This window comes from Monopterus albus, unplaced genomic scaffold (assembly GCF_001952655.1).
Source record: "Monopterus albus unplaced genomic scaffold, M_albus_1.0 scaffold141.1, whole genome shotgun sequence".
NCBI lineage: Eukaryota > Metazoa > Chordata > Actinopteri > Synbranchiformes > Synbranchidae > Monopterus > Monopterus albus.
This window is the reverse complement of record NW_018128021.1, coordinates 901,194-927,160: the sequence shown is the minus strand read 5'-3', so window position 1 is coordinate 927,160 and position 25,967 is coordinate 901,194. Positions and strand designations below refer to the sequence as shown.

Sequence of the window (25,967 nt, the reverse complement as noted above, 5' to 3'; positions counted from 1 at the left end):
TCGAAAAAAAGACTTTATTTATGGCTTTACTTCAGGTTGAACATTTTCTACTGAAAATTCCATCCAGCACACAAGTTGCTATTTTGAAATTAATCTAAAAAAATGCACAGTTTCAGCGAAACAATAAAAGTATTATCCAAATGTATTTCTGCACCAGAACAGATGATATGTTGGCACATTCAATTGTGTTATCAACTGTTAATCCAAGTTCTTAAAAAATTACAATTGAAGCAAATATTATGTATGTTACTCCACATTTATTGACATCTACATTTTGGTAAATTTAAATATATACCAACAGTATATATTAATGTGCAGTTAGCAATGCCAGTCTTTAATTTTGCACATAAAACTGTTTGTACTGGTTCAGTTGATAGACCAGCTACAACACTTAAATGTGTTTCATAGATTAATGCATGAGTGATATGAATTGTGAAAGAAACCGGTCTTCACAATGAGTAGTAAATATGCTAACATACCTTACTAAATTATTTATATGATTTCACTTTAGTAAGATTTGAATTGAAGACTTATAATCGATTATCATTCAGTTGTTTATGTATTGCTTTCCTAAAAAGTGCATCCACTAATGTTTTCTGTGGTTTCTGCATCCAAGGAGAACCTCTCTAAACATAGCAGACAGGGTTATGTTAGCATGAAAAACTGCCTCACCACAAAGAGTGTGTTTCTACAATCACTTTAAATGTTGGCTGTGGTTCTGATTGTTTTTTCTTGAATAGTCCAGTGCAAAAATACAGCAAGTAGAACTTCAAAACACTGTGCCCTTCATCTCCTCTGCAACCATCATTCTTCTCTTGCTTCTCCTGGCTCTGCAGGACAGGAGGAGCCAGGTGACAGCCCAGCCAATCAGAAGCCCAATAACAGCCAGCACAGCAGCGAGCCATATTGGCACATTGGCTGAGCAGTCAGAGGAGAGAGGCAGGCCTGTGTTATGTGTTGTGGGTACTGGGGTGGTTGAACTGGGCAAGCTGTTCACTTTTGTGAAGATGTATGGATGCTCCTGGAAAACAAAATTAGGAAGGCCTTAAACTAAGACAAATTCACTTCCATGGTCGGTAATTATGCAGACATTGTGCAAATAAATCACAATCAGGTCAGCATGTGAGAAGTGCTTGTGTGGCAGCTTTCTTACCTCAGTGGGACACTTTATGTTATTTCTAGCATTTGTGAAATTGTTGTATGTCTGCTTTTTTCCCACTGGCTCCAGCTATAAGACAGAAATACATCTTCATTAGGTTCATGGCCACACTGCATTGGGATGCAGTACTTTAAAAAGACATCATCCAAAACTCTTCCCCTGTCAAACTCAGCCTTTCTCTGTCTGCCTTGCAGAGCCCACCATATTATTCCACAGAGCTGTAGCCATGTCAGCATGTCCTCGTTCAGTGAAGTGAAAACAGTCCTCAGTGAAGTAGGTGGTGTCAGGCCTTCCTTCCTGCAGAAGAAATAGTACAGCATCAGTGCGGTACAGGCTTGTTACTATCCTAATTGGGTTTGTTGATGGGTGGAGACAAATAACTTACAGCGTTCAAAGGAAGAATGGAGTTTTTAAAAAAGGGCTGCACAACCACAGCAAAGTCCTCTCTGCCATCATAGCGGCCTCTGTAAACCAAACGTTCAGTTTCAGTCTGAAAGAAATACCAAAAATGTTCAGGTTACCACAGCTATTGTAACATCTAATTAATGCCTGTTTGCAAGCACAAATCTTGGTCTTACTATTCCTGTCTGCTAACCTGTAGTTCCTGATTTATCCATTTTACTTCAGCCAGCTCAGGGGAATCATTTTCAGGTAACAAAAAGCATGGGCAGACATGCCTGAGGCAGAAGGGTGAAAAGAAATAGCCGATTTAAAAATAAAATGATTTTAAAAATGTTCAATCATCACTGCTTGCTATATAATGCAAGCTACAATATGTGTGAATGAGTTTGTCTTTATTAAATACCAAATTATAATGTTTGCTGGACTGTTTGCTTGGAAGGTGGATGGTGAACATACTTTTGGAACACACTGCAAAAAAGACTGTCCCTTTTGATCCTGCGTAGGCCTTCAATTTCCAGGATTTCCACAATGTTGACTATCACCCTGGGAACCTACATCAAAATCAGAATCACATTTATTGGCCAAATATGTTTAAAACACACAAGGAATTTGTCTTCAATACAGAGCATCTCAATTTGCATTTACAATAGGAGAGGAAATAGGAAATAAGGTCAACAACAAAAATAAAAACTGGACCTTTAGAATAGTTTTTAGGGCGCAATGATAATTTGAAGGAAGGCAAGTAAAGGAGGAACATACACATTTTTAGTACAGGATATCTTATTTTCATAATTTTCAGCTATATCTTTATTGTATAATTGTCATGTTTTAGTCCATAAAATCTCTTTACCTCTTCATACAACATGTCCAAGCTTGTCATCATATGATGGCTGTAATTCCCAGGTGATAAAGAGAGCTGCGGTTTTGCGACACACAATGTATAAGGTCATTTAACAAATAGTAAACATGTGTACACATAAGACCAATATTTTTTTCATTAACAAGTGTTCTCTTCTGAGCTAGATAATTAAGGCACATTTAATGGAAACTGGCCAAGTTTGTATCTAAAAAGCGCATATCACCCCAAAGAGTACACACATGCAGCATATATGAGCATAAAAGTAGCAACTAACCATCAGCTGTCATTACCACCGTCTCAGAGCTCATCTTAAATTGATGCTCTGCTTTGATATTCTGCTTCAAAGTACAAACATTATAAGAGAAACTACCTTGAGTGTAATAGAGTGGGACATGGAAAAAAACAGGGGAGACAGAGGCAAAATAAGGAAGGAGAAAAAGCAAGACACAGACCGGATGAAATGTCTGGGTTTGATTTCTGTGGTGTTTATGCCCTTTAGAGAACAAGGCATGTCACTGTGCCCTGCATGCTCGTTTAATGCAGAGGCCGAGATAGAGAAGGGAGGGGGTGTTTTGTATTGGAGGGGTAAAGTGACAGAATGTGCTTATTGAAAAGAAACCATGTCTGCTCTCATCTCACTCTGACACAATAAAACAATTAGGGAGGGCTGCTCACAAAGCTTGATTCTTCTGCTCCAGTGCTTACCATGAGACGTCACACAACACGGCAGCATGTTTAACCACTGTGCTATAGCAGGAGATTTATTAAGGGCAGGCCTTTGAAAGTATCCTTTATTCATGGGATTATCCTGCATTTCATGTGTCGATTTCTTTAAGCAACTCACGCGGTCATAGCAGTACTGGCACAGGTCATTGCCTCCAATGAAGAGGGTCACCAGCTTCCATTCATTCTGAAAATCCACTGTCTATATCCATTAGAAGGATGGGGAAGGAATCACACAGACAATGATGGAAAGATGGAACATTGCTTTTTATCATGCACATTACTATTACATAATTTGTGGTCCTGAAATCACATCAGTGCATGTATTCATATTTGAGACTCACAGGGTCTTTTTTTAAGGCATCAATCAGGCGACGGACCTGCTCTGGAATTCCTCTGTATAAAATCAGAGATATTCATGGGTGCACAACATGCTTAGCAAGACATATCTGAAAGGGAACCATTCAAACCTGATAACATATGAAAGAAATGCTAGAACTCACGCTATTTTAGCCCCTGATACAGCCATGTTGAAGCCAGCCTGTTTTTTCCCTACTCCCTTTGACACTCCTTTGATGTTAGGGTTGAACTTCTTAAGAATATCTGATACACAAAAAGGGCTATTTTTCAAAAGCAACCAAAATACAAACTTTTTATAGTCCAACTTTGCCATCTAGTGATGTCAATGTGTATTACACTTCACAAAAGCTATGGGATGGATAAGGCTTTTAACTTACTGGGTAATGTTGTGACAGTCTCAAGAGTTTTGTCTCCTCCAATGCTTATTAGTGAAGGACAAACAATGAATGAATTATCCACAATGCCACAAACATGAATTTATTTAATATAATTTGTGTGCACTCTCTCACCTCCATGACACTCCTCTGTACTCAGTAGGTAGCTGCAACAGATTCTTTGCTTTGGCACCAAAGGCAGCCTACATGTTGGAATTGATGGTTATATTATTCAGTAGGATACATGGTGGTATAGATCGTGGCTGGATGAATGAACAATTTAGAGGAAATTGTGTACAAACATACCGTTATAGAGTCTCCGAGAGCAGCCACCACGTTGATGTCTGCTGGTCGTACCCTGTGAGCTAACAAAAGATCAGCATGACTATATTTTACTTCTAACCCTTGTATATCACGTGGGGTAATACCCGAGTCACACTTTGAATGGTTACCTGAAGTAGGCACAGAGTTTGATGGAGCTGTGTTAACACAGGAGAAGTCACTGCCCCAGTGCTAATGAGTAGTAGAGACACGTTTTACACATGTTATAATATATTAGTCAGTATCATGCATAAATACTGGCTATTCTAAAGTTGTGCTGTCTATGAAAGACAGAAACTTTGACCTACTGTAACAGGAGCAGGAGTGGGTGGAGGGCCTGGAAAGGTGTAGTTGCTGTTAATAGCAGTCCTGAAGAATGGGTTGGTCTAAAAAAAACATGAATAGACAAAAATGTATTGAATCTATACATATAATATCAAGTGTGAGACAAAGTGTTGGACTGAATGCTGTTGACTGCAAAGTTACCTTAGAGGGACACTTCAGATCAGTGGCAGTTGTGAGGCTTAGTGTAAAAGTCTTGCTGCCCACCGGCTCTAACTAAGAGATTTGTAAAAGTCTATGAATTATTCTGGATCTTTATAAGGGAAATAAAAACATGTTTCAAAATACAAATGAGGAAAATGTCCTTTAAAAGAGCAAATACTACCATGTTGTTCCACAGAGCACGAGCCATGGCAGTGTGAGCTTTCTGGCTAAGATGAGCACAGTCAGGTGTGAAGTAAGAGCGATCAGGCCGGCCATCCTTTTATACAGAAAGAAAGGGAAAAAAGACATTTTAAAATACTGAAATAAATTTCAAAAATGAAAACAGCATTAGGAATATTGAATGTTTCAGGTACAGCATGTGAGCTTGTACCTCCAACAGGGGAAGGACAACATCTCTGAAGAACGGCTGCAGTACCACAGTGAAGTTGTTGTGCGTGTCGTACCGTCCAGAGTCAATCAGCTCTTGCATAGCACGCTGGATGGAAAGCCAGTCAAAATATGAGGAGCCTTTGACTTTTCAGTGACAATTAATTAGTAAGAAACCAAACTTATAATAGTCTATTTACATGTAAGTGTATGCCTGTAAATCACCAGTGAATTTGTATTGCACATGAAAATGGACCAAAAACATTTTTTTGTTTTGTACCTGATAACCTCTATTGAACTCATTGAGCTTCTGAAGTTCATAGGATCCATCTTTAGGCTTCACTATGCAGGAGCAAAATAATCTGAAACATAAACACCAAAACTGATTAAATCATGACTTGATCAGTTTTTTGGTTGTTTTTTAACAGTTTTGTGCTACAGAGATCACTGACTGGACGAGCCAGGTGGGACAGCCCAGAGTCTTGTCTCTGTGCAGATCACGCAGCAGTACAGTGTTAAACACCTCCACCAGATTGACAATGGCACGAGGGACCTGGGTGATATAAAACAATGCTTATAGCAGGGAATTTGGACTTTAAAATTGCTAACACACAATGAAGTTGCATGTTTGTGTTAGTGAGGTGCAAGAAAGTGCAAACATACTTCCCTGTGGAGTATGTCCAGAGCTTGGCGGACACGATTGATCACATTACTCGGCGAGTGAATAGCCTGTGGAAAAATGTTTCTCATTGAGACCGAAAGCATAGAACAGAGCCTGTGCATGTGGAACAAATTAAAACTCAAACAAGTCAGTTAACTGATTAGCGGATTGAAAGAAACCCAGTCAGCAACGATTTTGATAATTAATTAATCATTTGCATCAATGAATGATTTTTTTTTTTCAAGCAAAAACAACAAGCTGGTTCCAGCTTCACAGATGTTAGGATTTCTTGGTTTTCTTAGTCTTTTATGTTTGCTTGTTGCTGTGTGAGCTGATTATAAGGCAGAGCAAGCCCTTTGAGTATGTGACTTTTGGCTTTAGGAATGGATATTTATCACCATTTTCATTATATTACTGAAATAAATTAATTACTAAATTGAGAAAATAATCTCTTGATGAACCAATAACGAAGATACTGCTTAGAATATGAAAAGCATTATGCCAAGAAACTACAAAATATGAAATATCTTTATAAAAAACGAGTGCTCACACTGTCTATGCAGAAGTCACATATGTCATTGCCTCCGATAAACATGGTGATCACTTTCCAGTCATTGTGGAAATCAATTCGCTGTAAAGAAGATAAGAGGTAAATGTTCTGTAAATTCGGTAAGTGTGAACATAAAACTGAGACAAAGGTTGCATATCTACTGTAGTTTATTGCTGCCTTACTGAATCATTTTTCATTTTGTCCATGAGGATGCGCACCTGTTGCACCATGTCACTGAAAATATAAGTTTTGCGATTAAAGTTTCTAGAAGTACCACTGCATTGTTCTGGTGAGCTGTAAATTGTTCAGAGCTTTCAATGAAAATTTGGTTTAAAAAGGTAAGTCAGAGTGAAGGGTGGTAATATAATGAAAGTAAGTAATGAACATGACTGACCCACTCTTTGCCCCTGGCACAGCCTGGTTGAGAAAGGCCTTCGGACTGTCTTTCCCACCTATTCCCTCTGAGAAGCCAGTCAGGGAGGGGTTAAACTGCCTCAGGATGTCTACAGACCATAATCATTAAATGTTAGATCCTAAGATTTGAGAGTAGGCAGAGCTAACTGGCTAGGTGTTAGGATATGGTTGGGGGAAGTTTAGCATCATAAAACATGGGTTGTGGTGAAGATTACACATACTGTATCTACAGAGAAAACAACTTCACTTCAGGGGGAATGGACTTCACCTCAGTTCGTGGATCTTGAGTCCTGATTGTTTTTATGACATTTCTTCAGTTGTAATGTGTTTCGAAGAGCTAGCATTTAGTTATGACAGCCAGTCTAACAAACAGCTGGTATAATCATGGTGATAAGATGTGATATTTGATAAAATGCACTTCAAACATGCAATATATGACAGATAATTTAGGCAATGTTATTAGATTAGATTAGGTTAGATAAGATTAGATAAAACTTTATTGGCCCATAGCAGGGACATTTGTTTTGGGTCCACACTGGCAAGCTACACATCATTATATAACTCTATAGAGCTAGCCAAAAACAACTTGTTGATTAAACTATAATACCCATAATAGATTAAAATCCTGAATGGAGATAATCTAAAACAATCATGAAATAAGAGTGTCAAGGAAACAAACTTAAAAATAAAATCATGACAAAGTTAAAATCAGCACAAAACAAGGATATGATCAGTATAAATGACACAATTCAATCAACAAAAATAAAACCAACAGATTTCAGTTTAAACATTAATTTAATTTTCTTCTTCAGTCAGTGCTACTGTTCAATGCCCTGATAGAGGCTGGCACCAAGGAGTATTTATAATGATTGTGTCTGTATTATGGGAGTCTATATCATCAACCTGAGGGTAACAGCTTGTACTCAAGATGTAGGATGTGGGTTGGCTCTGACAGTATTTTTTGTGCTTTTTAAGCAGGAAAGTTTCATAGATGGTCTGGAGTCTAACTTTGTAGTTGATTTCACCAATAATGTTAAAAGAGGTTTGCACCGTACGAACCAATCAGTTTTTTTTTTAACTGTACTGTTGAATTGCCAAACCAAACTTGAATCCCATACCTAATTAGACTTTCCATGACCACCTGATAAAATAGCAGCATTATTTTCTTGTCTACACCAACAAACAAGAATCTTCTGCAGAAGCCTAGTGCAAAGGCTGTCAGCATGATTGTGCCAGGACAGTTTGTTATTTACTGTATTATCACTGCCAAGTAGATTGTAACCTGCTTGATATAAGTGGTGTCAATAACTATTTGATTGTGGTCACGCACTCTTCTGGGGTCGAACACAATTTCTTCTGGGGTTTTATTTTTTTGACGTTCATTACCAGGCTGGCTGCCAATTTTCCTATTTCTTGATGATAAAATCAGCTGTCCTCCCCCTCATGAAACTTGCACAGGATTGCGGTGTCATCACAAAACTTGAAGATATAGATATTACAGTGTGTGCTTACAGAGTTGTTTGCACACAGCGTAAACAGTAAACGTGAGATTGCACATCCCTGAGGAGCGCCTGTACTCATTGTTTTTTGCACCAGACAGGGTATATTTAACCCTTGCCATCTGTGTGCGAGTGATTAAAAAAGGAAAAATACCATCTGATAATGAAGGGATTTACACCTAGCTGACTGAATTTTTTTTAAGCAGCAGATGGGGCTGCATAGTGTTTAAAGCAGAACTAAAATCAATAACAAGGATTATATTTGAAAGGAGAGAGAGAGAAAGAGACAAACATACTTGGCAGAGTGGTCACAGTGGTAATGTTTTCATCACCACCAATGCTGAAAATGGCAGATATAGCTTGTTAGTTTTAAATGCAGCTACCAAATGAACTCTTTTTTCCACACCATCAAAGAAGAACAAATGTGTACTTTAGCTTACCTCCATGACAGTCCCCTGTACTCTTTAATTACTAACAGTAGGTTGTCTGTCTTTGCACCCACACCATTGCCTGCCTGCAGAGACCATCAGTTGTGACATACTGTACTAAGACCATGTTAAACCAGAGAAAATATTTATTGAACCAAAACTGTATAGAGCTCTTGTGGGAGTTGCAAGTCACAGTGCAAATATCTGTAAATCATTTCTTAGTATTAAAGTTGAAATTTTATCACCATTTCTAAATTAAACAAACTTTCACTTTACTTTAGTTTTGTTGTTATGTTTGCTTGTTTACATCTGCACATATACAGTATACAATAGATAAACAGCAGCTTTAAGTGTTTACATCTGTTGTCCTGATCATCATATACTGTATCGTATATCACGCCTCTCTATGTGTACTGGGAACACTCAAGTTCAATTTTTCAAAATAGGTTTTGTTATAAATTTGTCTACACTAAAGAAAAAGCAGGAAAAGATAAACACTCACTGTCACAGAGTCACCCAATGCTGCCACCACCTTGATATCTCCAGGTCTGAGTTCATGAACTATACAGGAATAAGAATAAGGTGGTTTAAAATCCATTTCTCAAAATATATCAGCAGAATGAGAGCTGAAAATAATTTTACCTGAAGTGGGTATGGTAGGGGATGGACTATGGTCTGTGCAGGGTATTTCAGTTCCCATAACCTGTAAGCAAACAGTCCTCCACTAAATTAGCTGTATGTGTGGTCATACTACTGTCTAGCTTTGAAGCTGAGTAGAAGGACTTACAGGATCAGTTAGTGTAGAGGCTTTGCTATAACCTGGCTCTTTTCTGTGAGTGGGGGAATTTATCTTTGTCTGCAGGAAAGGTCGTTCCTGGGATGATAGTGGAATAAAAGTGAGTCACAATTTTAACCATAGTATCAGCATCAGATTATAAATACATCTTACTGTGATGAAAGTCTGTTCTGTGATTTGGAAATTTGGGGATTAAACACTGAGTGCTGCTGCAAGACTTTTGCATAAAGGCTCAAATACCACACATGGTACTACCACAATAAGAGATGACTTTTTTTTAGCATTTTTGCCTTTATTTCAGGAGTAGTTTGCAGAGAAGTGGACAAAAAATTGGGAAGAAGGGATGGGGTTGGTTGCAAAGGACTGAATCATGGATGTCGTGCACGCTTTGTGCGTTTGTATGTATGTCAAACTCAGTGCACCAGGTATGACTTTTGAATAAACTTCATTATATGATGCCATGCCTCACCTGGGTAGGGCAAGGAATAGTGATGTCATTGTTGTCCATGACCTCTGCCTCACCTGTCACTGGTTGAAGCTGGGGGAGGAAAAGTTATCATTGCTTAAGATTTTGGACTCAGGCAGGATTATTCTGTGCAGTTAATGACCTTATGGTGTGTGATAGTACTTATTACATAATTGTTATATGAGCATGTAGATATAAAATGAACAAAACTGGAAAAAAATCATCCTGTAGATAATTTTGTAAAGTTAATCTTTACTTTTCTTATCCAATATCTTATCAGAACAACACTAATCACTGTTCCATCTTTTGCTTCGAGTGATCATGATAATGCTTTCCATTTCACAACTTAGACACAGGGTTAATTCAGGGCAGGATATGCACACAGAACAGCAATGATGAGGTTCAGCATGTTGCATTTTCATATAAAACATATTAGAACCTACCAGGTTCATCCATAGCTGAAGAGCTATTTGGTTTAAGTCAGGCAATGTGGTACCCTTCAAAAACAAATGAAAAAATCAAGGATGTTTTATGCTACTGTTACTGGAATGGGGATTGTATATCTTATAGTTGTTAGTTACAGTATTGTTGATTATATCTAGTATATGAAAACAGCTTTCTCTACTTACAGAATCTGAGTTGGGTTCAAGGATAACTGGAACAGGCTGCAGCACGGCAGTGAAGAGTGCACTTTTGCTATGCCACACTGGATTTTCCAAGACCTGATTTAGAGAATCCTGAATACAAAAACAAATAAAATTTGTCAGACATGTAGATAAATATAGTTCAGATGAGCTAAAAGCACAAAATTACCATTTATTTAAAGTATGTGTTCTTTACCTGCAGTGTTTTCAAGAGCACTGCTTTATGTAGCCGCTGGTTTATGTTTTCATTTCTCATACACTCACAGCTGCTATGAAATAAAATGGAAGCACATCATTGTAAAATGCTTTTTACAGCTAGCTGGATCAGATCTTTACAGGATACTCACATGTATGAAAAATACAATGTTTCTGTCAATTTTCTAGTTTATTTTGCTAGTTAATTACTACTACATTAAAGAAGCTGAATACACTCACTTGTCCTGCTGATGAAAGGTGCTCCAGACTACTACATGAATTAAAGTGCGATGCAACTGTAAACATACATCCAGAATATTAATTTTTTCATTTTATTTACTCATAGCAAAATCCTATTCAACAAAAACTACAATACCCGTTGTTGCAATATCTGCAGAGTTGCTTCCACTTCCTGCACAATAGCTTTAACATCTACAACAAGCTGAAACACAAAGAAACACTCAGCATATTTTAATAAAGTTAAGAGAAGCAATAACACGATTTTGTATGACAGTATGAATCCTACATGTGGTGAACAGGCACACATGGAGTCAGTCGGCACAAACAGCAGCACAAACTTCCAGTCTGCCTCCTGCAGAGACAAACAGTCAATTGTATCACTGGACCATTTCACAGCTTCAGTTTAGATGTTTGTTGTAATTTGTTATTTGGTGTCACTGCCTTGAAATGAAATTTAGCTAAAGGTGATAAAAGAACAAACATTTTGCTACATATGCCTCTTTTTCTTTCAGTTAAATATGAAGCTACAGCCAGGAGACGATAGATCTAAAGCTCACTAATTTATCATTAATTAATTATACAGTATAATGTGTAATATGTACAAAAACAGAACTGTAAACTTAGCAAGTTGAGCTTTTTAACCATCATATAGCAGGTAACCTCACTCAGAATAGAATTCTCCTTGCTGAAATAATTAAATGTTTAAAATACTGTACATACTGTAAAATGTTATAAAATGGTTAATGCATACTGCACCTTATGAGAAAGGGACAAAGACAGTTCCTCAGCTTCCTCCAACAAACTCCTGCAACATATACACTCACATAAAACACACTTACTGTATTCTCCTTGTTTAGCATTTATGTATGAAACCGTATATGTGCATGTGTGAGTTACCTGGGATGCAATGACGTCTGATCCATGTGTTGAGTGATCAGTTCAGGATTAAAAATGGACAACAACTCTGTTTGAGACACACAGAAACAACTGTAGAGAATTTACAGTGGGCATAATTCCTTACAAGACAATCCATTCATTATCTATACCGCTTATTCCTGAATAGGGTCACAGGGGCTTGAGCCAATCCCAGCTGACCATGGGTCAGAGGTGGGGTCCATCCTTGACAGGTCACCAGTCTATCCCAGGGCTGACACAAACAACCACACACACTCACACTCACTCCTACGGGCAATTTAGAGTCACTAGTCAATCTAGGATGCATGTGTTTGGACTGTGGGAGGAAGCCGGAGTACACAGAAAGAACCCACGCAGGCACAGGGAGAACATGCAGACTTGGCACAGAAAGGCAGAGGGTCGGCCCGGGCTCGAACCCCGAACCTTCTTACAACACAACACAATCAGATAGTGAAAAATATAAGGTAACTGCAGTTAAGGGTTTGCTTACTTTTATTTGAAATGGTCACCAACCAATGTGTATGGCCCAATGTCTTAGCCTTAGAGATAAACTCCACTAAAATAGATTATTATTCTCAAAATTTAATTTGTCAAAGTGTGCTCTGCATCTGGCATTTAATGCAGCATGGCCTTTACTCTGACCTTGAACTAAACTCAAGAAAATTATGAATACTTTCAAATACGTTGTCTAAAAAAAATCCCCTAAAAAGTGTTTGGTTTTAGCTTAAAGCTACTCATTCACAAGTGTTAATACGTGACACAATTAAATCACTCAGTGGTGAGAAAAATACAGTGGGTGACAGGGTCTTACCAGCTAGTCTGCTGACCACTCTGGATGCCTCATCCCTGATGATGAAAACATGCATGTTATTTGACATAGTTGGGATCAGAAAAGGTTTAAAGCGTCAAATTTAAAGTAGATCTAGAAAACACTACATATGCTGGTGATTTAAGTGCTACTGAGGTATATTTATGCATTATAACGTCGGCTATTACCTGTTTGAAAGAGGCATTCCCAAGGTGTAAACACCTGAGATATCAGCAGGTCTGAGAGCATGAACTGTTGGAGAGGAAACATGAGCATTAAATGGTCAGCAATGATACAACACCGGACAATCATTTTTAGATAATTTGGCCAGTCTTTATGCGCAGTCACAGTAATCACTGAAATTATAAGTGATCAATAAATAGCGGTAGAAAATGCTTACCTGAGGAGGATGGGGACAACGGGGCAGGCACTGGTGTACAGAGTACTGACATGTATCTCTCTGTCTGTAACAACAATACCATTTCTCAGACTTTCAGTGTTACTGTATCTAAAATATATAGAATATTATTCATTCATATACAATTTTAATACACAACAAAGAGTAATAATTGACAGTACCATCTCTGAATTTTCTGTTGCCACTTCATTTTTTCCTATATCAGGGTTGACAGTGTCTAAAGCTGACATAAAAACAAACAAAAACAACTTAGCACCTAGATGAACCCCCAGAAGACACATTGAGTTGAAGTTAGAAATGATTCATGAAAAACTCTAATAAACTTTCAGTGTTGTTTACTCGTTTTCTATTTGCAGTGCGAAGTCCTTTGTGCACAGTTGACATTTAGGCTATATCTAACAGGCACATTATAAACTGCTACTTATTCATTTAGTGTACATCATCGGCAAAATGCCTGAGATAGCTGAAACTGTGTACTGCACAGGTAAAGCATCAGGCACTGAACAGTGTAACACTCACGAGTGCTACATTAGGTGCAACATACATCAACCAACTCTGTGAACATGACCACAAGAAACCCTTGAAGAAGTAAAGTGGCTTTTCATTTCAAGTTCCCTGGTTGCAGAATTAGATTTGTCAAACTAACTGTGAATATAATTATGACCTGTTTTTTTTATTTTTTATTTTTTACCTGGAAACTCAGCGCAGGATCCAACAAGGGCTGCCAGAATCAGGAGTGCAGATCTAGTAGTCATGACGTGGTGAGACACTGAGACGCTAAGGGATATGTGTAATGCCCTCCTCTGTTGTCTCTCAGCCTCAGAGATAGAATAACTGTAGGCTTTTAATAACTGTAAAAGTACTGTATACTGTACCCGTAAAAGGTATGAAGAAGATAAGAAGTTCCCAAGAGGTCAAACATTTAGAAAGGAGACATGCAATCATTCCTTTTTTCCTGCTATTCCATTTGCTCCCTTGCTTTTATTCTCAATCTACCTTTCTCTTATCACTTTAACTGGATAACAATCACCCAAAGTATTAGTCATGTCTCATCTTCCTATCTGTGCATTAATTTGTCAGTATGCAGCTGTTTCACCTGCAATTTATCCTGTAAGTGTAAAGAATATCCTTATATCTTATAACAGACCAAATGTATGCATTATAGAATATGAATAAGGGCGTAGCCTAATCTATGAACTTCTTTTTTTGTCTGTGCTTCTTTTTTTTTGTTCTCTCAGCCTTATCTTGTTTACTCGCTTGTCAACTCGTTTCTTTACAGAAAAGCATTGTACATACACATTGAGAGCCACTGTACCAGAGTCAAATTCCTCATATGTCCAACACACCTGGCCACTAAAGCTGATTCTGATTTCTTGTTTACACATTCTTTTTCTCTTTACACATCACTTGATGGCAGTCCTCTCTGAGCCATCATCATCATAGTCAGGACTGCAGAAAAGGTCATTGGTGTGAGCCTGCCCTCCATGGAGGACCTGTACACCTCACGGGTCAGGAGGTGGGCGGAAAGGATCACTGCAGACCCCTCACACCCAGGACACAAGCTGTTTGAACTCCTCCCCTCTGGACGGCGTTACAGGTCACTGTAGCCAAGACAACCAGGCACAAGGACAGTTTCTCCCCCCAGGCCATCACTCTGATGAACATTTGACCCATGACAGTATGAATGGACAATAACCCTCAGTGCAATACCTGTGAATACATACCTTGTACATATTGATCCATCAAATCCAGACTGTGTGTATATAGTACATTATTTTTACTCCTAAGGCACATTCCTTTGCTTGATTGTACATTACTTCTTTACTTCTGTTCTCAGCCTTATATTGGCTACTTGCCCACTGCTGCCTTACATAAGGCCATGTACATACGTATTGAGAGCCGCTGTACCAGAGTCGAATTCCTCATGTGTCCAACACACCTGGCCAATAAAGCTGATTCTGATTCTAGTATGGGAACCTGATTCTTGCTGTAAGACGGACTTGAACATCTGTGATCCCTATTTCTACTTATTGCACGTATCACTGTTTCACTTAATGCAGCCGATGGATAATGTCAAATTAAAACACATTGGTGCAGGGTTTGTGCTGAATATTCAAACATACTCACAGCCCATAGTGTATTTGAAACCATTCTCGTTGGTGTACGGTTCCCCTCTGCTCTGCTGACACCTGGTGGAGGCAGCACCTCTGGGCCGTCATGACCGGATGTTGATATTAGCTTGGAGCACAGTAACAGGAACAGCTGAAAGAGAACAACAAAGCAGTGACGACAACGAGCCAAACCACAGGAACAGCTGAAAGAGAACAACAAAAACGCGACAACGACGAGCCAAACAACAGATGTGTCAAAATCACATCGAAAAGATTAGTGGCAATATCCCCGGTGGAGACATTTTGTACCGCTAAAACAAATTTGACAAGGTAGGAAGCGTTCATTTAGCACTAAGCAGAGATATATGTTTTGTTGTTGTCTCGTTGTTAGCTTGTTATCGTTATCGCTGTTAGCTGAACGGCTAACATAACGCTAGCCTCTTTTGACTTGATAAATCAGTATGACAACACCCTGCTATAATGTTCAAAACCACAATGAAAACCAAATAATATGTCCCCGTTCGTCAGTTAGGCAAATGTTTTCGTCTTTTAAAGACGGTTTTCTGTAATATTCGTTATAATTGCTTTTATTTTCAGCACCATTCAAAGCTCAGCTGCCATCTACAGTCAACATTATTCATGACAAGCCATTCAGGAACAAAAAGTACTTAAGTGCTACTATGATAATGATAAGGGGAGTTAACAAGTAGCCTATACCTCACAATGCAATTCAGTAAATACTCATTTTAGTTCATAATGTTTGTTTTTCTGTTGAGACTGTCAACTTTAAAAAGCTGGCCTGCACCTTGTCTGACTGAAACACGTGATTGTTGGCCCAACAATGTCATTAAGCACAGTCTCAAAAGTTAAATTCACCCCAGTAACAGTCTCAACCCAAATATAAAGAGCTTCTCCGGGTTGGTATTTAACAAAGAGATGTTGCAGGGCTGAGTGATATGGTTAAATTGTATTGTACTGTGTGCCTCTTACTTCAGACGAAATGCCGTTTTTGTTCATTTTGTCTTGGTTAACTTCACAACAATAGATAGTTTGCTGTTCTGTTTGCTCATATTTTAGTCTTTGAGATCAGTCTCTGCCAGAGGTTTAACAATGGGACGTATCTTCTTGGACCACATTGGTGGAACACGCCTCTTCTCTTGTGCCAACTGTGACACCATCCTGACCAATCGGTCTGAGCTTATCTCCACCCGATTCACAGGAGCCACAGGCAGAGCTTTCCTCTTCAATAAGGTACAGTGAAAGCCATGAAGATCATGTATTTGGGAATCAAACAGAATGAACAATTGCTTGTGTCTCAATCCCCCAGGTGGTGAATCTGCAGTACAGCGAGGTGCAAGACAGAGTGATGCTGACTGGCAGGCATATGGTGAGGGATGTCAGCTGCAAGAACTGCAACAGCAAACTGGGTTGGATCTATGAGTTTGCTACTGAGGACAGTCAGCGGTACAAGGAAGGACGTGTCATTCTGGAGAGGGCGCTGGTTAGGGAGAGTGAGGGCTTTGAAGAGCACGTCCCTTCAGACAATTCATGAGCCCCTAATCTTGGATTAACTTGTGTGGGAAGGCTCATTTCCGTGTCCTCCTCTCACTCTCCTTTACCCCCTTGCCTCTGTGCTGCACACCACCACTTGCAGACTTAGTGGTCATTGAAGTTCTGGCTTTACCCCCCCACCCCTTACCTGTCTCTGGCTTATGACTTTAGACCTCTGCTGATTAGAAGATTAGTATGCTGGAACTATTCTTGCTAAATAGGCTTCCCTAAAATACTCCCCCTCCAAGACAGGGAGTAACTTGAATTGTTAAGTGTACATGCAAGGTCACACAGAATTACACAGAATTTTCATCACTGTTGCACAAGGCATGCTCCACACTTTGGTAATATGGTAATTAAAAGCAAGCATTAAAATAGGTAAGATAGATTACATGAAAATACACCACTTGGAGTTTTTTATTATTGAGTTTAGTAGATGGTACAGCTAAGTACACTGCTCAAAAAAATAAAGGGAACACAAAAATAACACATTCAACTATTTATTTTTTTTGAGCAGTATATATTCATTATCAAGACATGGGCAAAGCAACAGTCCCACTCTATACAACACAACTGTTAAATGAACCAATAGCAGTGTCACTCTACATATTGCTTTCATAGGACTTAAGCTTCTGTGTTTTGTGAACTTTGCTCCAATGTATTTGTCACTGGTGAGCAATGAATGCAATTAAGACCACAATAGTTAATTATACATCAGTTTCCTTTTATTAGCTGGTAGTGTAATGAATGTAATAGTGTTTCAAGTAGTGTTTCTCATCCAAATGATACCACAAGGACCGCACAGATTGATGTCATATTTAGGTAATCATTGTTGTGTTTGATGGTGGCAGTTTTGTTTAGGTCTGGTTCGCATGTTGTGCAGTTATTTTGCTTGACATGGCATTTTTGAAATGTACACAAAGTGGTATAAGTGTCCCTTTCCTGCAGTTTATAGCGTGTGAGCTCCTGTACAGTAGACAATCGTACAATTGATCCTATAATTTTACTGAGGTCTACTAATCAACATCTGTTACCATGGATTCTGTGCCTATGTGTGTGCCCTGTGAGGAGCATTATGTCACGTTGGTGATATATCAGGAGAATGTTCCCTCCAACCATGTGCTTCAGTATGATGGAGGAAGAATGCCTCTGAGAGGTGACGGAGACATTCTCTGAATGCCTGTTTGCTTAAGGACAGAATTATGAGAGGACAGGTCCTATAAGCATTTGAAATTAGCTGGGTGGCAGTGTGGTGGGACAAGCTAACAGAGCTGCTGAAGACACAACTAAAACCACAAACAGTTAGCAAACAGTCTTTTTCTGTGTTGGAAACCACAGTGAACCAAAATATGTTCCAGTGAAGCTTCAGCTTGATTCTTTTTATACACTTTGGCTTAGACCACATTTAGTTATAAGACTACTTTTTCTTATAACACAAAGCCAAACAAGCTTTAATGGAGTCTTTAACATCAAACCTTTGTCTTTGATAGGCCAGAGACTCTGTTTTATACCATCAATGTTCTGTGAAGATGACAGTATGTCAGATAGTTTAAAAAAAAAAAAATCTCAATTTTCATGACATTTGATGTTATTTTTGGACTGGGGTGTAGCACAGCATCATGGCCCTGATGTAACATTGTGCTGTTTCTGAATGTGAATGCCTGCAGGCATTCCCAAAATGATATTGTATGTGATCACCTTTACACTTGACTTACAAGTTTAAGTCATTAAAAACAATGCCCCCAAGTCAGTGCAGTGGCCATGACAGAGTAGAGATATGTAATTTTGTTGTTCACTATTAGCATTTTATTGATAAGCCAGTTTTTATTTGCTTTACTCTAAATGAATGTTATTTTGTTGGCTGATATGTTTATGTTATTGTATTTCTCCTTGATTTGGGGTTTGAAGAAACATTTATCTGAATGGCTATAACAATATTTTTTCTTGTGATTTCAAAATAAAAATGTAGTGTTGCTAGGTCAAGTTATTCCGTATTTTTTGTGCTTGATTTGAAGCTCAGAACATGTTTTATCAAGAGCATAAGAACACGTTTTTGAACACATGGTTGTAATTGTCATTAACATCTACTGTCAGTGACATTTTTTCCTTCCTCTCTATTAAAACAGTTTATTATATTTTTTTAACAAGACTTATTTAGTTTTCCAGGTACTGCTTAAGCCTGGTGCTCAATACAAAGTTGGAAATAAGCACATGGATTTGCAAACCTACTGTCCGAGTGCCATGTTCATATCCATAAAGGGATCAGGATAAAAATGCCACAAGTAATCATGACTAAAACCAAAGCCTTGGATCTCTAGGTGGCAGCAGAATACTGATTAACAGGATGATCTCAGAAGATGTTTTTCCTTTGAAGCATGATGCTGAGTCCCCTGCCCGTGTCTGATGTTAGCCTGCTTGGCATGGTCTGTAGAGCTTCACTGCAGTGTGGAAATACATGTCAGTGATGTTTTTCCCTCGAGCAGAGAAAATGCATCAACACCACTGAATCGTTTGCAATTCAATAAATGCCGAAACAGACCGATTCTTATTAAGAAGAATGTGGCAGAACAAGCCAACATTTGTGACAAAAATAAAACACCACATCCACACTTTAAGTCCCATTTTATCCCACCTATTCAGAACTCACCGTGAATCCGCCCCACTGAAGAGGTTTGACTGCATTAGGTCTATAAATAGCTGGTGACGATTCTCTCCTAATCCACCCACTAATATTGCAGTGCTGCTGTAAGGTTATTTATAGCTCTGATCCTGTTGGAAGACTTCTTTGTTGGTGTGTCTGTGAGGGTCTTTGTCACAGTGGTGGGATCAACAGCAGGTCTGCTTTTCTGCAATCATTCCTGGAGTCACCCTACACACAGCATGCAGCACTAAACTTAGCCCATACACGTTATGGTTGCTGAACAAAACAAACTTGTTTTTCTGTTTTTGTCTCTATCACTTGTTTTCCATTACTGAATCATTAATGGATAGAGAAGACTGACGTCTTCATGATTGTACCTAGTACTATTTAAATGCCGGACATGACTAGAGACTTCATCTTCAGAGAACTCACTGCCTGCTTTATAATTCATTGAAGTCTTTGACTTTGTCCCTGAGTAAACTGGGGATTGTCTGCTGCCTTTATTGAAAAGGCATCTGGCTAAGATAAGGATACAGTAATTACACTGCCTAGCTGATCCTATTAGTCTGCATGCAATTGGATAGACATGACTTTATGTCTGTGTGTGTTCACTGTAAAAGCTATTTTCCCACTACCTTAAGACACTTCCACAGCTTTCTTGGGCAGGACTGGGACATTAGAATTTCCTAGATTTTAACATCAAGCTCCTATAAATTCATCCAACTATCGTATTACTAAGAGAGTAAATTTAATAACAGGCAAAGAAGTGGGAGCATAATTGCACCCTTAATTGGCCCTGTGAGTCATCATCCCTGGACAGCTATTTTAGTTTATCCTCGCCTTTTGTCTTTTATTCATTTCACAGGATGTCAGCATCGCAGCCCTTCTCGTTCCCCTCAGGAGAGCAGGGATATAGAATACAGAAATGAACTTCTCTCTTTCCACCACCCTCTCTTCACACACACAAAGGAGTGACATCATTCTGGTAGCAGGAGAAAATAGCATGCTTTCCATTGACATCACTCTACATCCTGTTGCTAGGAGACAACAGAGTCAACAGTAGTTACTATGGTAACTGCACTTCACCTTCAAAGCTCCTGACCTTTTTGGTTGTCTATGCTAGATTTGAGTGTGTGTGTGTGTGTGTGTGTGTGTGTGTAACATGAGCATTCAAGGTCTTGTTGACTCATTCACTGCAGTGTAGTGATTGTTATTGTACAGTCTAGATTAAAAGACTGCTGAGTTGCCTTGCAGCAACTGACAATGTCAGTGCGATAACATGACACAATGCAATGGCAGTGATGCTCTACATGAGTCAAATAAAAGCTAGTCATAAATCCTAAATAGTATCTGGAACATGCAGATATGGTAAATATAATGACATACAGGACTATCAAAAGCATTTACTAAAAGATCAAGCATTAAAAGGTCAGCAGTCAACATTTCCTAAGCTGTCCATAAAACTTGGAAAAACAATGGCCGGAAACCTGATTGAGTTGATATAGCATATTTATTTTTTCCTTTAAGAGACAGTCTCATAACAGTATCCACTGTGTTTACCTGAGGACAGTGACTTTAAAGAGGTCCAGCATCAGCAAGTGATTGTAAACTGAGCAACACAAAACAGCAAAAGTAAAAGAGTAATAGACATAGATTATACCTGGTTCAGACTACAACGTGCTGATGATAAAATTATTAACACAGCTGATCACAGTGACTGGAAACAACCGCATTGCGCTTTAACTACAGGAGTTTCAGATTCATACAAACAAGAAAGATGCTTCAGTCTCCTTTACATTGTGCGGTCAACCATGAGACATTGGTCTGCTTGATCACAAATTACAGTGTTACAGAAACTGCTAGACTGTCCAAGATACAAATGTTCCCTGACCCCAAGACTGAACATGGTTTGAAATGGTTTTGAGCCTGGTAAGGAGTCGGTGGATAAAAAAGTGGGTGTAGTGCCGCTCCAATCCTGTTTCAATTTCTGTCCTTTTTTGGCACAATTGGCATAGCTTTCTCAGCTGTCATTTGCTAATTGAGTTTAGCAGGCTCATCACTGCCAGTCCTTTAGAGGGACACAAGCAGAGGTAGGCATTACAGAGCTTTTTTGGATTAGGTTGAGTTCAGGGCCAGTTTTCCACTCCAAGTCTGGTCCTCTGTGCCACCCAGCACATCGAGGGGTAATGTTGTCCCAACAGGACATTCTTTCACTGCAGTACCACCCACATCCTGTCTCCTCATTCTCAGAAAGGACATAATGCTTTTTCTTCTACACTTCTCCACACATAAGATCTCAAGTCAGATCTTTGATTCCAATGAGCTGTTGCCTCGGCGCATCTACAGACGACTTTGCCAACTTTGAGTTAAGCTAACATTCTGTGACAAGACAGAGTATATTGTTTGGTTACTTTTTTACGCCCCACCTGCTTTTCTCACCTTTGGCTTTAATGTGCAAAAGCAACCTGACCAAACAAGCAGAGTAACATCATTTATGTTTTAAGACCTATACAGTAATAAACATCATCTCATGAGAAACCTCCAAGGACTAACTGGGAAAAGTTTATTCCCAAATTTGTATAAAAGGGTAATTATACCTAACAAAGGTAAACAGCGGTACACATATATACCTGTATACACCTTAAAAATTCTCTGGGAATTATAGCTGTCCTTTTCTTTTCTTGCTAGAGACTGTTAATTTCAACTGATTTGTTTAACTAGTCCCACCAGTCTAATACAGCTAACTACAGTGCTTATTTGAATGTTAGAGTCAAGTCATATGTGTACAGGTGGTCTGTAATATGGCTCTGCTCCATAATTTGTGACAGATATAAAAGGAAGGGCAACACAGTAAACAATAAAAGCTGTTTCATAGACATGATAACAATATAACAAATATAAACAGCATGACACATGTCCACACTTATATAACAGATAAAATGCACTGACAGCAAGCTAATAAACTTGTGATGAATTCCTTGAACCCAGCACAGATAAATGCAACATTCCTCTTTTCTTCTTCAACAGAAAGGCAAGTTTCTCCACTGAAGCCATGCATACCACTTTGAAGTTGACTTATTATTCCCTTTCTATAGTATGGCGCACCAGGCCCCTCAAAGGGATCCTCTAGTGCCTTGAACTGAACAGATCACGTTAACTGAGTCCATGGTGTCCTTGCTGAGCATAGCTGAAAACATGTCATTGTCCAGTCACCCTTGTCTTCCAGCCTCACTGCTTCTTCTCATCCAACACCTTATTCTTGTCACCTATGTCTACAGCCACAGATTTCCAGTATCGATGGCAGGCCAATTCTAGCAGCTCCAGCCCTCCGACCAACTTCTGCTGGGCCATATACACTCCAACAATCACCAGGAAGTAGAGCCTGAATGGCGCCCACAGCCACAGCCCAGTAAAGCAAAACGCAATGAAGCTGCTCCAGTACAGGAGAGAGGCAACTTTGATCAGAGCCACCCGCAGCTCTGACTTACAAGGTGGCACATGTGCAACACCGTCCCTGTCAAAGGCTCGGGGCTGACTTGAGTAGAAGTCACGGAGACGGACTTCCTTCTCAGCCCAGCGCTCTCGACACCAAGACTCAAGGTCAGAGGAAGAGGCGGGCAGTGAAGCCACTGGATAGCGGCGGACGTGGAAGTGGATCTCACGTGGAAAAAGCCCCAAAATGAGGTGGCGTTCTGTCTGAGGGATGTTCTTGGGGTAAGCCACTGTAATGTCATGGACGGCATCCAGGTTGTCTCCTAGGAAAAGGGACATCATTTTTTTAAATTATTAAAGGCAGAATTCAGTTTGAAATAATAGTTTGAATCCAAAGCTAGAAAAGATTGTCTCATGTGACAGTGATTTAGACTTATGCGCCCTTCAGCATCCCAGTTTTTCAGAATCAGAATCAGTTTCATTGGCCAGGTGTGCTGAACACACAAGAAATTTGACTCCAGTACAGTGGCTCTCAATGTGCACATGAACAAGAAAAAGAACATGCAAACAATAAAAACGAATTTACAGTGCTTTGCGAAAGTATTCGGCCCCCTTGAACTTTGCAACCTTTTGCCACATTTCAGGCTTCAAACATAAAGATATAAAACTGTAATTTTTTGTGAAGAATCAACAACAAGTGGGACACAATCATGAAGTGGAACGAAATTTATTGGATATTTCAAACTTTTTTAACAAATAAAAAACTGAATAATTGGGCGTGCAAAATTATTCAGCCCCTTTACTTTCAGTGCAGCAAACTCTCTCCAGAAGTTCAGTGAGGATCTCTGAATGATCCAATGTTGACCTAAATGACTAATGATGATAAATAGAATCCACCTGTGTGTAATCAAGTCTCCGTATAAATGCACCTGCACTGTGATAGTCTCAGAGGTCTGTTTAAAGCGCAGAGAGCATCATGAAGAACAAGGAACACACCAGGCAGGTCCGAGATACTGTTGTGGAGAAGTTTAAAGCCGGATTTGGATACAAAAAGATTTCCCAAGCTTTAAACATCCCAAGGAGCACTGTGCAAGCGATAATATTGAAATGGAAGGAGTATCAGACCACTGCAAATCTACCAAGACCTGGCCGTCCCTCTAAACTTTCAGCTCATACAAGGAGAAGACTGATCAGAGATGCAGCCAAGAGGCCCATGATCACTCTGGATGAACTGCAGAGATCTACAGCTGAGGTGGGAGACTCTGTCCATAGGACAACAATCAGTCGTATACTGCACAAATCTGGCCTTTATGGAAGAGTGGCAAGAAGAAAGCCATTTCTTAAAGATATCCATAAAAAGTGTCGTTTAAAGTTTGCCACAAGCCACCTGGGAGACACACCAAACATGTGGAAGAAGGTGCTCTGGTCAGATGAAACCAACATCGAACTTTTTGGCAACAATGCAAAATGTTATGTTTGGCGTAAAAGCAACACAGCTCATCACCCTGAACACACCATCCCCATTGTCAAACATGGTGGTGGCAGCATCATGGTTTGGGCCTGCTTTTCTTCAGCAGGGACAGGGAAGATGGTTAAACTTGATGGGAAGATGGATGGAGCCAAATACAGGACCATTCTGGAAGGAAACTTGATGGAGTCTGCAAAAGACCTGAGACTGGGGCGGAGATTTGTCTTCCAACAAGACAATGATCCAAAACATAAAGCCAAATCTACAATGGAATGGTTCACAAATAAACATATCCAGGTGTTAGAATGGCCAAGTCAAAGTCCAGACCTGAATCCAATCGAGAATCTGTGGAAAGAACTGACAACTGCTGTTCACAAACGCTCTCCATCCAACCTCACTGAGCTCGAGCTGTTTTGCAAGGAGGCATGGGCAAAAATTTCAGTCTCTCGATGTGCAAAACTGATAGAGACATACCCCAAGTGACTTACAGCTGTAATCGCAGCAAAAGGTGGCGCTACAACGTATTAACTTAAGGGGGTTGAATAATTTTGCACGCCCAATTTTTCAGTTTTTTATTTGTTAAAAAAGTTTGAAATATCCAATAAATTTCGTTCCACTTCATGATTGTGTCCCACTTGTTGTTGATTCTTCACAAAAAATTACAGTTTTATATCTTTATGTTTGAAGCCTGAAATGTGGCAAAAGGTTGCAAAGTTCAAGGGGGCCGAATACTTTCGCAAGGCACTGTAAGCAATGGTAGTATTGCAATGAGGGTTGTCATTCTGTTATACAGTCATGGGTTAAGTGTTCATCAGAGTGATGCCTGGGGTAGGAAAATGCCCTTGTGTCTGGCTGTTTTGGCGTACAGTGACCTGTAGTGCCATCCAGGGGGGAAGGGGGGGGGAGTTCAAACAGTTTGTGTTTTAACACCATTACACATATAATTATCCTGGGGCTTAGAGCTTTGTCCTTCTGCTGCTTCAACCTTCAAACCTTATACCATCATCAGTGAACTGCAGTGCCCTTACAACACACAGGGGAGACCTGACTGAAAGATCAGGCGGTCAGGATAACACTTGACAGCTCCGGCTCCTGTAAAGCTCAGCTCTACCATGGTAAAAATAGAGCTGAGAGGGGCACATTGGACTTGGGCAAAGACAATATACACCTCCCTCACGTCAGTCAGCAGTGCAGACAGAGAGGGGGAAGAGAATTAGCTGAGTCTGATGGCATCACACTGATTCATAACACCTGCTTGTCGAGTTAGTGCCATGTTCAGCATCCAGGGCGGGTGGGGCATAAGACTGCAGGGCTAGAGGTGGTATTTCAGAACTCTGGAGGGCAGCCAGAATTATGTCATAGAGAAAAGAAATCTCAGGGGTGTTGTAATGGCTGGCAGTAGGATGAAGCATAAGTCTGAGACTTTGAAAAATAAAAGGTATGAGCCCTCTTCAACAAGCAGTGTCAGTGGAATAACTACAGTCATGGTGGTAGCAAGTTATTTTCCCTTGGTTATGCTGATGAAATATTTCCATCATGATGGCAGGCTTAGTGTATTTTATTTGCAAACACAGAATGGTAATCATCAAAAATGAAAAAAAAACATGGCTGGTGTTTGACACTTGTAGTAAATAGTTTTTTTTTTTTTTTTTAAATAGA

The 25,967-nt window shown here is 39.5% G+C and overlaps 3 protein-coding genes across 5 annotated transcripts in view; 1 reads left to right on the top strand and 2 right to left on the bottom strand.

The window, feature by feature from the left end:
- Positions 1–365: 365 nt before the first annotated feature.
- plb1 (phospholipase B1) lies at positions 366–14,004 on the bottom strand. Its single transcript, XM_020614033.1, has 43 exons — positions 13,797–14,004; positions 13,267–13,328; positions 13,088–13,151; positions 12,876–12,939; positions 12,691–12,725; positions 11,862–11,928; positions 11,721–11,769; positions 11,251–11,316; positions 11,101–11,166; positions 10,965–11,020; positions 10,726–10,798; positions 10,515–10,622; positions 10,329–10,382; positions 9,889–9,957; positions 9,411–9,497; positions 9,266–9,326; positions 9,126–9,184; positions 8,636–8,709; positions 8,492–8,535; positions 6,677–6,785; positions 6,465–6,516; positions 6,283–6,363; positions 5,735–5,800; positions 5,524–5,624; positions 5,352–5,433; positions 5,076–5,180; positions 4,866–4,961; positions 4,685–4,756; positions 4,507–4,584; positions 4,330–4,390; positions 4,184–4,242; positions 4,013–4,080; positions 3,881–3,924; positions 3,647–3,746; positions 3,488–3,539; positions 3,265–3,345; positions 2,412–2,477; positions 2,018–2,112; positions 1,755–1,836; positions 1,545–1,649; positions 1,361–1,456; positions 1,154–1,228; positions 366–1,021 (listed from the first exon to the last, which is right to left on the bottom strand). Exons 1-43 carry the CDS (start codon positions 13,858–13,860, stop codon positions 770–772), a joined length of 3,300 nt encoding a protein of 1,099 aa, XP_020469689.1. The 5' UTR covers positions 13,861–14,004; the 3' UTR covers positions 366–769.
- A 1,415-nt stretch (positions 14,005–15,419) lies between these two features.
- LOC109968066 (protein yippee-like 5) lies at positions 15,420–18,763 on the top strand. Of its 2 annotated transcripts, none has more exons than XM_020614071.1 (3): positions 15,420–15,546; positions 16,294–16,467; positions 16,544–18,763. In XM_020614071.1, the coding sequence occupies exons 2-3, from the start codon at positions 16,327–16,329 to the stop codon at positions 16,766–16,768; spliced, it is 366 nt and encodes a 121-aa protein (XP_020469727.1). In that variant the 5' UTR covers positions 15,420–15,546; positions 16,294–16,326; the 3' UTR covers positions 16,769–18,763. The 2 variants fall into 2 exon arrangements, with proteins under 2 accessions (XP_020469727.1, XP_020469728.1); XM_020614072.1 differs by having other exon boundaries at positions 16,266–16,467.
- Positions 18,764–20,908: 2,145 nt separating this feature from the next.
- Positions 20,909–25,967, bottom strand: part of lclat1 (lysocardiolipin acyltransferase 1) — a 13,871-nt gene continuing 8,812 nt past the window's right edge. For both annotated transcript variants that reach the window (XM_020614059.1, XM_020614058.1), the window contains exon 6: positions 20,909–23,163. In XM_020614059.1, the coding sequence (XP_020469715.1) occupies positions 22,637–23,163 (527 nt within the window). In that variant the 3' untranslated portion in view covers positions 20,909–22,636. The remainder of the gene's footprint in view (positions 23,164–25,967) is intronic.

Coding starts and splice junctions, on each gene's coding strand:
- LOC109968066 (XM_020614071.1), top strand. CDS start 16,327: ATGGGACGTATCTTCTTGGACCACATTGGTGGAACACGCCTCTTCTCT. Junction 16,468..16,543: donor GAGCTTTCCTCTTCAATAAG/GTACAGTGAAAG, acceptor TCAATCCCCCAG/GTGGTGAATCTGCAGTACAG.
- plb1 (XM_020614033.1), bottom strand. CDS start 13,860: ATGACTACTAGATCTGCACTCCTGATTCTGGCAGCCCTTGTTGGATCC. Junction 9,185..9,265: donor CCCTACCATACCCACTTCAG/GTAAAATTATTT, acceptor ATTCCTGTATAG/TTCATGAACTCAGACCTGGA. Junction 1,022..1,153: donor ACATAAAGTGTCCCACTGAG/GTAAGAAAGCTG, acceptor TTTGTTTTCCAG/GAGCATCCATACATCTTCAC.